Genomic DNA, 13,369 nt, shown 5'->3' on the forward strand with positions numbered 1-13,369 from the left:
TCTGTGGATTGTTGTGGGTAGTATGGACATTTTAACAATATTAGTTCTTCCAGTCCATGAGCACAAAACATCTTTCCATTTCTTTTTACTGTCTTCAGTGTCCTTTATCAGTGTTTTATGATTTTGAATGTATGGGCCTTTCACCTCCTTGGTTAAGTTTATTCCTAGGTATTTTATTCTTTTCATGCAGTTTCAAATGTGATTGTTTATCTTGTTTTCTCTTTGTAGTAGTTCATTATTAGTGTATAGAAAAGCAGCAGGTTTCTATATGTTAATCTTGTATCTTGCAACTTTACTGAATTCATTGTTCTGACAGTTTTTTGGTGGAATCCTTATAGAGTTTTCTATATAAAGTATGATGCCATCTGCAGATAGGGACAGTTTTTCTTCTCTTCCAGTTTAGTCTTATATTTCATTTTTCTTGTCTGGTTGCTGTGCCTAGGACTTGCAATACTATGTTAAATAGAAGGACCAAGGGTGGGCATCCTTTTTCCCAAGTTTCCAAGGTACTGAAGCAGAACTGCTTAAGGTTAGGTCTGAGCTGGTTCTATTTTCTCTAAGCATGTCTCCTCATCCCTCCCAACTTTCGCATTTTCACCCCAGAGGGTAGCAGTGTTGAAGCACAAGGGGCCAGAGTGGGCAGTCAGTGTGGGTCCAGGTGCATGCTGGGGCAGTCCCAGCACACTGGAGTTCAGGTGGCTTCTGACCTTCTGTCCCCACGAACGCCAGTAGTGACTGCCTTCACCCCATTCAGATGCAGTGCTGGGTCTGAACTGACTCTGTCTGTCACAGTGACTTAATCTGCTTGACAGTGTCAGCCTTTGCCCTAGTGGGGAGCTGTGCTGTGGAGCAAGAGGGGCTGAAATTGCCCCCAGCATGGGCCAGGGTACACTCTGGGACCGATGTAGGAAGCCAGCTGGAGTCTCTGACATTTTCATTTGCTTTCTCCATGTTGTTTTGAGAGCAAGCAAGCAGGCATGTGCATGCTCTTCACTAGCAGAGTCTAGATTTCTCGCGGCACCCCCTGCTAGTCCCACTGGTCTTCTAGCCAGCCGTGTGGACTTATCTGTCTGGTGCTGGACCCCAGCGCTAGGTTTCCCAATTTGTGTTTCAGGTCTTGACCTGATTCTTCCCTTTTCACCTGACTTCATGTGGATCTTTCTTTACAGCCTTGGTTGTATGAGCCTTTCTGCCAGTCTCCAGTTTGTTTTCAGTGAGAATTGTTCCCCATGTAAATAGATATTTTTGATGTGTTCGTTGGGGGAGGTGAGTTCAGACTCCTCCTAATCTGCCATTTTGATTTCCTTCCCCTTGGTTTTTAAAAAATTAATTTATTTTGCCTGCACTGGGTCTTTGTTGCTGCCGTTGGGCTTTCTCTAGTTGGGGCGTGTGGGGCCTACTCTCTAGCTGTGGTGCACGGGCTTCTTGTTGCAGAGCACTAGCTCTGGGGTGCACAAGCTTCAGTAGCTGCAGCTCACAGGCTCTAAAGCGTGAGCTCAGTAATTGTGGCTCAGTAGTTGCTCCATGGCATGTGAAATCTTCAGGGCCAGGGACTGAACCCATCTGCCTTGCTTTGGCAGGCAGATTCTTAATCACTGGACCACCAGGGAAGTCCTGGAGTTTTTTTTAATACCCCTTCTTATATGGTTGATCTTTTCTATATTTTCCTGAACATAAGGAGTATAGTTTTAATAAGTTTTTAAATGTCTTTTTGTATGAATTCTGTTATTTGATAATTACCAAGTTGATTTTGGTTTTTTTTCCTCATTATGGGTCATTTTTCCTGTTTCTTTGCATGCCTGATGATCTTTGATGGACTACCAGAGATTGTGAAGTTTACTTTTTTATGTGCTAGGTATTTTTTATTTCTTGTAAATATTTTTCTGGGGCAGAGTTAAGTACTTTGGAAATTCTTTTGACCCTTTTGGGGCTGTTTTTTGAACTATGCTGTGTAGCACCAGAGTAGCATTTAATGAGGCATTAATTTTGCCCCAATACTGAATCCAAAGGCTCCTGAGTATTCTACTAAATGTGTTCGGAATTATGAGATTTTTTCAGTCTCCCTGGTGGGAGTAGCAACTCTTGTGGTTCCAGTGTGAGTTTTGGGTATTGTTCCTCTAATCCAGGAAATTTCAACCTGAGAACTATTGTTTTGGTGCAGAGAATTCTTTATTCTAAGGCTTTGTCTTGGGCATCACAGGATATTTAGCAGCACCTCTGGCTTATGGTCAGTGGATGCTAGGAGCACTTCCCCTACCCCTTCAAAAATGATGACAGTCCCAAATGTCTCCAGACATAACTGTCGCCCAAGGAGCAAAATCAGTCTTGATTGAGGACCACTATTCTAATCCCTTAAGGTGATTCTTTCCCTGAATTCAGAAATTTCTTCCTGTGCTTAAAATGGTTGGTACTCAACCTAAGACTCAAGTGAAACCCTCTGTAAGTTTGCAGAACAGTCTTTCTGTATAGGATGCACTTCCTCTGTCCTGCTCTGCAAACTTCAGCTACATTCTCCTCCCTGGTGGCCAGGTAATCCTCAAGATGTGCTCAGTCACTTCAGTCATGTCTGACTCTTTGTGACCCTATGGATTGTAGCCTGCCCGGCCCCTCTCTCCATGGGTTTCTACAGGCAGGAATACTGGAGTGGGTTGCCCTGCCCTCCTCCATGGGATCTTCCCGACCCAGGGATCGAACCCAGGTCTCCCATATTGCAGGCAGAGTCTTTACCACTCAGCCACTGGGAATCCCTCTTCTCAAGACACCACCAAGCATTTTTTTCCCCTCTCTTGAAGTGTCACTGTCTTTTTTTCTGTTTTTTAAATTGATGTCTTTATCTCTTGAAAAATGTTGTTTTATTTATTTATTATGACTTTTTGTAGTTTTAGTTGGAAGGTAAGTCCAGCCTCTTTTTTTTCCACCTTGAATGAAAGCTTAAGTCTCATCAATTTGTATTTCACTTTGGACGGATGTCTTGTAATGCTCTTGACCACTGCACCCCTGAGACATTAAAGTTGCAGGTCTTGGAGCCCTCATAGAATTAATATCTCACTTTCTGGAGTTGAGTGTGTTCTCCAAGACTCCACAATACCAGGTACCTCTCGCTTATTTTCTTGTTGGTTCTGTCCAGTGAGCAAAATATGTATATGTGTCAGGTGGTCTGGATGTTTTCAGGTTATATTACGACAGAAACTTGAGAAAGTTAAAATAGCCCGTAGGCAAAACTGTAAATTAATATGGTTCTACACAGTTGCTGTTTTTTGTACTTTTTACTTTACTAACTGGAATGGAAAGGAATACATTGACCAAATCAACACCCGAAGCTTAATTAAACAGTTCCTTCAACAGTATTATGTTTGGGACTTGCAGTTGTGCCCAGGGCTTAAATTTGGTTAAGTGTCTGGCAGTCTGTAGTCATTTTTTAGGACCTATCTGCTTTTTGCAGATTATGCATGGGAAGTACCGGCACCCTGCCTACTTTAAAGTCTTTACTGGTGGCATTAGTCTTTGCTCCTTTGCCCCTTTGGATAAGCAATATTGTCTTTTATTTACTGTCTTGTTCTGGGAAATGGGCAGTTTCAGAGGGCTTCCCAGGTGGTGCTCGTGGTAAAGAACTCACCTGCCAGTGCAGGTAGACCAAGAGAGAGAGGTTTGATCCCTGGTAGGGATGATCCCCTGGCAGAGGGCTCAGCAGTGCACTCCAGTACTCTTGCCTGGAGAATCCCACAGCCAGAGGAACCCGGCGGGCTACAGTCCATAGGGTCTCACACAGAGTTGTAAATGACTGAAGCGACTTCTTAGCATGCATGCACACAGGGTCTACTTAGCCCTTTCCACCATGACAGCTTTTACTCATACGATCCTTTGTGAGGGTTATTCTAACTGCCAGTTGTATAAATCTAGTTATAAACTTTGGGAGTGGAGAGAGACTATTAGGGTGGGTCTGCAGGCTCAGTGAGAGCTCACTGTGAACCAGACTTTTGCCAGTACTCTGCTTATTATCCCAACTCAGAAGGTTTTGGCTGGGAGGTTATTTCTTTTGCCCCATGGAACCTTGACTTTGATCATTCTCTTAGTTCCATTCAGCTGGTCTGGTCTCAGAAAGAATCCCATATCGGGTACTTTGGTGCTGTTCCATTGGCCTTTTTCTCTCAGTGAGGCTATTTTGGGCTTCCTCACAATGTTGATGGTCTCAGGGTATTTGAATCTTAGAAGTTACACAACCTCATTTCTACCACATTCTTTGAATCAGAACAAATTACAGGACCAAACTCAGATCCATGGGGAGGGTGCCTAGTTGTCAGTTTTGATGAGGGGGTGACAAAGTCTCATTGCAAAAGAGCATATGGGATAAGACTTGTCATTGTAGCCCTCTTTGAAAGTACAGTTTGTCATATCACTGCTCCATCTGCTGTCTTATAGAATTTTATAGACCTTATTTAGGTCTATAGACTAATTTGTTAGCTTCCTCTTTTAATCTGTTCATGTCTCTTTTTTAAAAAAATATACTTAAAAATCTTTTTCACTCTTATTTTGCTAAGGGTTTAACAGCGATATGTGTAGTCATGGAATCCATCATGGTTAATTGGCAGTTGTAATCTTTGGAATCAGAGATTATTGCTTTTTTCCTTAGGACTTCTTGTTGTCTTAGTTGCATGTTTTCTTAGTTGGGAAAAAAGCTGTTGTGTCTTCTTTTTCTTCTTTGTCATCTGATAATTCTTGGATAGTTACATGTCAGTAAGAGGGAGGGTGGTGTTTGGGAGCAGTCTGCCTTGGTATAAAGACATTACTCCTTGTAAGAAAATAAGGAAGTACATTTTTTTCCTAAGGAATTTAAACTTATTTGTAATCGCTGTGCACTAGCATTCTGTAGTAAAATCCTGTGTTCTGTCAGGAATAGTCTCTGCTTCTACATTTTCCTTTTGCTATGCCATTGCACTTAGCAGAAGTTATACTGTACCTCTGTATTAACCTGGACTTATTAATATCTAATGATCTGAATAAGGGCTAGAGACACATTTCCCAGTTCTTTCAGAGAAAAAAGAACATGACTGAGCAACTAACACTTCACTTGACTAATAACGCTGTGTCGTGTGTGCGTGCATGCTTAGTTGGGTCCAACTCTTTGTGACCCCCATGGACTGGCCCTCCAGGCTCCTCTGTCTGTGGGATTTTCCAGGCAAGAATAGTGGAGTGGGTTGCCATTTCCTATTCCAGGGGACCCTCCCCACCTGGGGTTGAACCCACATCTTTTGCATTTGCTGCATTTCCTGCATTGGCAGGCAGGTTCTTGACCAATGCCCCACCTGGTAAGCCCCTTCAGTCTGTTTGAAAGAGACTTTTTTTTTTAAGAAAGCCATATTTTAAGAGGAGTAAGAACAAGCAGAGTCATCTCCACAGAGGAGATCAGTTAGGATGCTTAAAGATCTGGAACCTGCATATACTGAGACTGTGTTATCTGGAGGTTAAAAAAAAAGATTTAAGAGGATGGGACAACTTTTCGAATGTTTGAAGGTCACTAAAGAAGAAAGATTACATATGTTTCAAAGTGAAATAGACCTTGGTATGAAATAGTGAATTTTTGATTTCTGGCATTGTCAGCCATGCTGAGGAGGGGTTCCTGTATGAGTTGAGGGAATTCTCAACCTTTTCAGATCTGTTGTTATTCAGAGATTTTTGTGACTCTTCCATGGTAACAATTGTGTCATAAGTGGTTGTAGCTTACATAATTGTGGGATATCATTATATATATATTTTATACATATATATATATATACACACACACACACACATACAGGGGCTTCCCTGGTGGCTCAGAGGTTAAAGCGTCTGCCTCCAATGCGGGAGACCCGGGTTTGATCCCTGGGTCGGGAAGATCCCCTGGAGAAGGAAATGGTAACCCACTCCAGTATTCTTGCCTGGAGAATCCCATGGACAGAGAAGCTTGTTAGGCTACAGTCCACGGGGTTGCAAAAAGTTGGACACGACTGAGCGACTTCACTATTCACTGGGGGTGTGTGTGTGTGTGTATATATATGTATATAGGGCTTCCCTGGTGGCTCAGATGGTAAAGTGTCTACCTGTAATGTGGGAGACCTGGGTTTGATCCCCGGGTTGGGAAGATCCCCTGGGGAAGGAAATGGCAACCAACTCCAGTACTCTTACCTGGAAAATTCCATGGATGGAGGAGCCTGGTAGGCTATAGTCCATGGGCTTGCAAAGAGTCGGACATGACTGAGTGACTTCTTTTCTTTCTATTATATTTTTAATTTTTTGATTAAATATTTATTGAGCAGCTAGGGAAATGCAAAGGTGATTAAAACATGGTCAGAAGTGAGGCAGTTGCACAAATAATAGAAAGCAAAGTGTAAGGTTCACTGAATCACAGCAGTCAGAAGAGTTTTAGGAGATCAAGAAATTGCTTCCAGCTTGGAAGGGAGCGTGGTTGGGTTTAATTTACCAGTACTGCCCAAGATTGTTCGCTTGCTTGCATTTTTGCTTTAATGTCTTCTACAGAGCTAGGTCCTTTCAATGTTTTAGGAATTTTCTCTCTCTCTCTCTCTTTTTTTTTTTTTTTGAAGGGTTCTTGACCTTTTAATCTTGGTGTTGATGGTTTTGAGTCTTTTCCATTCTGGTTTAATTTTTGTGCATTTTGGGATGGAATATTTCATACAGATGTCTTTACTGGAGCCTTTTCTTCAGCTTCCTCATCAAAGTTGTCAACCATCACCATCTTCATCATCATCTTCAGCAGCAAACTTTACTTTTTTGTGGGGAACCTTGCTACCACTTCCAGGGGCAGAGCGCCTTCCAGATATACTTAGAGTTTCACATCCTCCTCCTCTTCATCTTCTGACTGCATCTTCCTCCATAGCTACTAAGTGCTGTCCACTAATATGCACAGGCCCTGAACCACACTTCAACTGTAAGACCACAGGTGGTGTTATTTCAAAGCCCCCAAGGGAAACCTTTGACTATATAGACACTTTCAAAGTTGCCAGTGTTACTTTAATTGGACTGCCTTCATGATTCATCAGCACTGTGCAGTCATCCTTTGCACCAGCCCCTAAACTGACCATTCTTAAAGATAACTGGTGCTCATTTTCATCATTATCCACCTTAAAGTGATAGTCTTTGTCAGCCTTTAGTTCACAACCAAAAAGATAGTTCTGGGCCTTAAGGGGTTCATGTCCATGGGTTGGAGGCATGCACTTAGGTGGGAGAGAAGCCAGATGGAAATAAACAACTACTGTTGAGGAAAACAGCCACACAGGCCAGAATCACACCAGGGAAAATTTTTTTAGAAGTATTCAAAGTTACTAATCTAAAATCTTCTCTGTTTTACAGGACTTAAATACTATTTATTCTTATCTTCATGGAATGGAAATATTATCAAATCTCAGGGAACATCAGCTTCGGTAAGTGTGATGCTCTGAGAGCGTGTGCTAAGAGGTTTATTCAAATGAGTTCAGATAGATAGTTGCAGGGGCCAAATCATTTAGGGGCTTTTTATAGGCTATGCATAGCAATTGGCCTTTCTCATTCCAGTTTTTCTTAGTCAGGGGACCTTGAGCAAGTCTTAACATCTAAGCTATAGTTTAGTCTTCCATAAAATAGGGATAAAAAGATTAACTTTGTTACAACATTTTGAGGATTAAATGAGAATATTTAAAGCAATGTACAGTGCTCAGTCTGTGCCATCTAGAGAAAACAGAACTGTTTTCTTTTTGTACTTTGTATTGATATTTATTATATAAAATGCTTAAGATGGACTTGGTATGATGCGGTATTTTATTAAAGTAGAAGGAGCGAGACTCTTGATTGGGTATAAGCTCCTATGGACAGTACCCATGAACTTTCTGAACCTCATTTTTCTGTTCTATAAAATGAGTTCACTCTCTTGCCACCTTGTATCATTGTGATTATATTTGTAAAAGCACTTTTGAGTGCTGTAAGTACTAACTGTTATAACTTTGCATAAATTTTGATTAAACTGTGTTTTCTTTCCAATGGCCAGCTCAACCATAACTTTTCTGGCTGTTCTTTAAGTTTCTGACTATGGACCAAATTGCTAAACTATGACTGTTTAGGATTTATTATTTTCTGTTTTCTGTGTAACATTATTCAGATGTTCAGTTCAGTTCAGTCGCTCAGTCGTTTCCGACTCTTTGCGACCCCATGAATCGCAGCACACCAGGCCTCCCTGTCCATCACCAGCTCCCGGAGTTCACCCAAACTCATGTCCATCGAGTTGGTGATGCCATCCAGCCATCTCATCCTCTGTTGTCCCCTTCTCCTCCTGCCCCCAATCCCTCCCAGCATCAGAGTCTTTTCCAGTGAGTCAGCTCTTCGCATGAGGTGGCCAAAGTATTGGAGTTTCAGCTTTAGCATCATTCCTTCCAAAGAACTCCCAGGGCTGATCTCCTTTAGAATGGACTGGTTGGATCTCCTTGCAGTCCAAGGGACTCTCAAGAGTCTTCTCCAACACCACAGTTGAAAAGCATCAATTCAGATGTTAGTATATGTCAAATAAGTGTATCAAGAAGAAAAAAGAAAATTGAAAACTAGAATGTTAGTAATAGAGTATTTTTAAATGTAAGCAAATTTGTATTTATTAAACAGATTTGTATGTGTGTGATGTTTATATGTTTAAACTCTAGTGAAAAACTCAGTGGTAGGTCTGATAACTTTCTGTTGTGGTAGCTGTTAACAATTATTAAAACAATTTAAGGTAATTTTAAAATTTTTTGCTTTTTAAAAAATAGATTGATGTCTACAAGAGCACGCTATGAGAGATACAGTGGCAATCAAGTTCTTTTTTGGTAAGTATTTTGGAGAAGGAAATGGCAACCCGCTCCAGTACTCTTGCCTGGAAAATCCCATGGACAGAGGAGCCTGGTGGACTACAGTCCATGGGGTCGCAAAGACTTGGACACGACGGAGCGACTTCACTTCACTTCTTAATTAACTTAACAGTGTTTCAACTTTGGACTATTAGCAGGGAAACTCATTTGATTCTGAAAGTTTCTGTGGAAGAGATTGAAATACATTCCTGAACTGTGAAATATAACATACAGAGAGCTCAGGGAAGAAGTAAGTGCAATAAAGTTCAATAAACAGCACACTACTATGTGTGGCTACTATGCAGTGAAGGCACAGCACATGCTAGCTTTGCAGAGGGCTCAGTCAGCCATCTTGGGAAGATAGTCTAGCTCTGATGGCTGTCACCTTAGATTAGTTTTGTCTCTGAATTTCATACAAAAATTCATATAGAATTTCACACAAAACCTTTTGGTCAGGCTTTATATACGTCACAGATGTCGATTCTTCCATGTTTTTGCATTTATTCTTTTTCAGTGCTTTACAGTATACAATTATGTGAAAACAATAATTTAACTTTCCCACTAATAATAAATATTTGGGTTGTTTACAGTATTTTTCCTATCATAAATAGTTTCTATGAATATTTTGTTCATGTCTTCTTGTACCCTTATGTACTCATTCCTTTGGGGAATATTCTTAGGAATAAGCATTGGAAATACATGTGCTCAAATTTAGAAGATTCTAGTGAATTAGAATCAAATACATATTTCATTTTGTTATCTCATCGTGATTTTATTTTTTGTTTTCCTGCTCAATGATGATGAATGATTTTCCTATTCTTATAGTCTGTTTGAATAGCTATTTTCTGAAATCTTGTTTCATGTTTTTGAATTTTTTAATTGGGCTATCTTATTTCTATCAGTTTGTATAGAATTTTTATGAATGCTGTATCTAAGTCCTTTGTTGGGTGCACAAGTTGCAAATGTCTTCTTCCATTGTGTGGCTTGCTTTTTTTATTCCATTAATGGCATCTTTTGAAGAAAAGAGATTCTTTGTTTTTTCCCTTGTGATTAGTGCATCTCATGTCCTATTTAAAAAAACAAAATCTTTACGTTCCTCAGATTATGAAGATAATTCTTCTCTGTTTTTCTTCCATAGTTTTTGGCACCAGGGACCTCTTTTATTTTAGGTATGCAGCTGATTTGTTGCTGTTGTTCAGTCACTAAGTTCTATCCAACTCTTTGCAACTCCATTGCCTGCAGCACGCTGGGCTCCTCTGTCCCGCACTGTCTTCTGGAGTTTGTTCAAATTCATGTCCATTGAGTCAGTAATGCTATCTAACCTTGTCATCTAATGCCATGCCTTTCTCTTTTTGCCTTCGGTCTTTCCTAGCATCTGGGTCTTTCCTAATGAGTTGGCTGTTCGCATCAGGTGGCCACAGTATTGGAACTTTATCATAAGTCCATCCAGTGAATATTGAGAGTTGATTTCTTTCAGGATTTATTGGTTTGATCTCCTTGCAGTCCAAGGGACTCTAAAGAGTCTTCTCCAGCACTACCAAGTCAAAAGCATCAATTTTTCACTGCTCAGCCTTCTTGATGGTCCAGCTCTCATGTCCGTATTTGACTACTGGAAAAACCATCTTTGGCTGTATGGACCTTTGTCAGCAAAGGGATGTCTGTGCTTTTTAATATGCTGTCTAGGTTTGTCATGGCTTTCCTTACAAGGAACAAGGATCTTTTAATTTCATGGCTGTAGTCATGGTCTGCAGTGATCTTGGAGCCCAAGAAAATACAGTCTGTCACTGCTTTCACTTTTCCTCTTCTGTTTGCCATGAAGTGATGGGACTGAATGCCATCATCTTAGTTTTTCGAATGTTGAGTTTTAAGGCAGCTTTTTCACTCTTCTCTTTTCATCCTCATTAATAGGCTCTTTAGTTCTTCTTCACTTTCTGACATTAGAGTGGTATCATCTGTATATCTGAGGTTGTTCATGTGTCTCCTGGCTATCTTGATTCCAGCTTGTGACAGTCTTGATACTAGTTGTGATTCCTCCAGCCCGTCATTTCCTGTGATGTACTCTGCATATAAGTTAAATAAGCAGAGTGACAATATGTGGCCTTCTCATACTCTTTTCCCAGTTTTGAACCAGTCCTTTGTTCCATGTCCAGTTCTAACTTGCTTCTTGACCTGCATACACATTTCTCAGGAGACACGTAAAATGGTCTGGTACTTCCAACTTTTTAAGAATTTTCCACAGTTCCTTGTGACCCACACAGTCAAAGCCTTTAGCATAGTCAATTAAGTAGAAATAGATGTTTTTCTGGAATTCCATTGCTTTCTCTGTGGTCTAGCAAATGTTGACAGTTTGACTTCTGGTTCCTCTGCCTTTTCTGGTATTGAATACAGTGTTTCATTGCATGTTGCATTTATCATTATTTCTAAGTATTTTCTGGATTCATATGGATTTTTATAGTTTTATTTGTTCAGTTGTTGATTCATTAACTTATTAGTAAATGTTTATTTATATTATGCTTAGGCTGGTATAAAATGGTGAAAAGATATGAGATTTGTCCTTAGAGTCTAGCATATAATGGAGGAGAAAAAGTTCATTAAAATAACTACACATATATAAGAGCTATCAAGGAAAAGTATAGATTTATAGATAAATGGAACAGAATTAAGAGCCCAAAAATAACCTATATTTATAAATAGTCTCTGCTTTTTTTTAAAATGGACCTCTAGCTAGGTAGCTAAGCTATATGCACACAATGTGGGTATAACACAACTGAGTATTAAAAAGGAACCACCAGTGAACAGTTTTTGATGAAGGTACTAAAGCATTTCAGTTGGGAAGGCACAGTTTTTTCAATAAATGGTGCAGAGTATTTACGTACAGAAAGTTAATCTGAGATACCACTTTAAACGCAGTAGAATAGCTACAGTTGCAGGGGTTCAAAATGAGTAAAAGGGATCACATGTATGGTAATAGGTGGAAAGTAAACTTGTGATGGTGAGCATGCTGTAGGATATACGGAAATAGACACACAGGGTGCTGTAAACCAATATCACTGTGTGTTTCTGTGATGGTGAGCATGCTGTAGGATATACAGAAATAGAAACACACAGTGCTATAAACCAATATTCACGTGCTAGTAAAGTAATGCTCAAAATTCTCCAAGCCAGGCGTCAACAATACGTGAACCGTGAACTTCCTGATGTTCAAGCTGGTTTTAGAAAAGGCAGAGGAACCAGAGATGAAATTGCCAACATCCACTGGATCATGGAAAAAGCAAGAGAGTTCCAGAAAAACATCTATTTCTGCTTTATTGACTATGCCAAAGCCTTTGACTGTGTGGATCACAATAAACTGTGGAAAATTCTGAAAGAGATGGGAACACTAGACCACCTGACCTGCCCCTTGAGAAATCTGTATGCAGGTCAGGAAGCAACAGTTGGAACTGGACATGGAACAACAGACTGGTTCCAGATAGGAAAAGGAGTATGTCAAGGCTGTATATTGTCACCCTGTTTGTTTAACTTCTATGCAGAGTACATCATGAGAAACGCTGGGCTGGAAGAAGCACAAGCTGGAATCAAGATTGCCAAGAGAAATCTCAATAACCTCAGATATGCAGATGACACTGCCCTTATGGCAGAAAGTGAAGAGGAACTAAAAAGCCTCTTGATGAAAGTGAAAGTGGAGAGTGAAAAAGTTGGCTTAAAGCTCAACATTCAGAAAACGAAGATCGTGGCATCGAGTCCCATCACTTCATGGGAAATAGATGGGGAAACAGTAGAAACAGTGTCAGACTTTATTTTTTGGTGCTCCAAAATCACTACAGATGGTGACTGCAACCATGAAATTAAAAGCCACTTACTCCTTGGAAGAAAAGTTATGACCAACCTAGATAGCATATTCAAAAGCAGAGACATTACTTTGCCAACAAAGGTCCATCTAGTCAAGGCTATGGTTTTTCCTGTGGTCATGTATGGATGTGAGAGTTGGACTGCGAAAAAGGCTGAGCGCTGAAGAATTGATGCTTTTGAACTGTGGTGTTGGAGATGACTCTTGAGAGTCCCTTGGACTGCAAGGAGATCCAACCAGTCCATTCTGAAGGAGATCAGCCCTGGGATTTCTTTGGAAGGAATGATGCTAAAGCTGAAACTCCAATACTTTGGCCACCTCATGCGAAGAGTTGACTCATTGGAAAAGACTGATGCTGGGAGGGATTGGGGGCAGGAGGAGAAGGGGACGACAGAGGATGAGATAGCTGGATGGCATCACTGACTTGATGGACGTGAGTCTGAGTGCACTCCAGGAGTTGGTGATGGACAGGGAGGCCTGGTGTGCTGTGATTCATGGGGTCACAAAGAGTCGGACACGACTGAGCGACTGAACTGATAAACCAATATTACTTCAGTTAAAAACAAATTTTGAAAAATAGCTATAGTCAAAAAGGTAGACAGTAACAAGTTTTGATTAGGATTTGTTGACACCTGGGGTTGTCCTGTATTTGTGGTACAGATATATGACAATCCCAAGTGTC

The 13,369-nt window shown here is 40.5% G+C and overlaps 1 protein-coding gene and 1 pseudogene across 5 annotated transcripts in view; one reads left to right on the forward strand and one right to left on the reverse strand.

The window, feature by feature from the left end:
- RAPGEF6 (Rap guanine nucleotide exchange factor 6) overlaps positions 1-13,369 on the forward strand; it is a 208,947-nt gene that overhangs the window by 17,318 nt on the left and 178,260 nt on the right. For all 5 annotated transcript variants that reach the window (XM_068979511.1, XM_068979509.1, XM_068979513.1 and 2 more), the window contains exons 2-3: positions 7,345-7,415; positions 8,763-8,819. In XM_068979511.1, the coding sequence (XP_068835612.1) occupies positions 7,345-7,415; positions 8,763-8,819 (128 nt within the window). The remainder of the gene's footprint in view (positions 1-7,344; positions 7,416-8,762; positions 8,820-13,369) is intronic.
- LOC138085512 (nucleophosmin pseudogene) lies at positions 6,449-7,031 on the reverse strand (annotated as a pseudogene).

Source organism: Capricornis sumatraensis, chromosome 9 (genome assembly GCF_032405125.1).
Source record: "Capricornis sumatraensis isolate serow.1 chromosome 9, serow.2, whole genome shotgun sequence".
NCBI classification, from domain to species: Eukaryota; Metazoa; Chordata; class Mammalia; order Artiodactyla; family Bovidae; genus Capricornis; species Capricornis sumatraensis.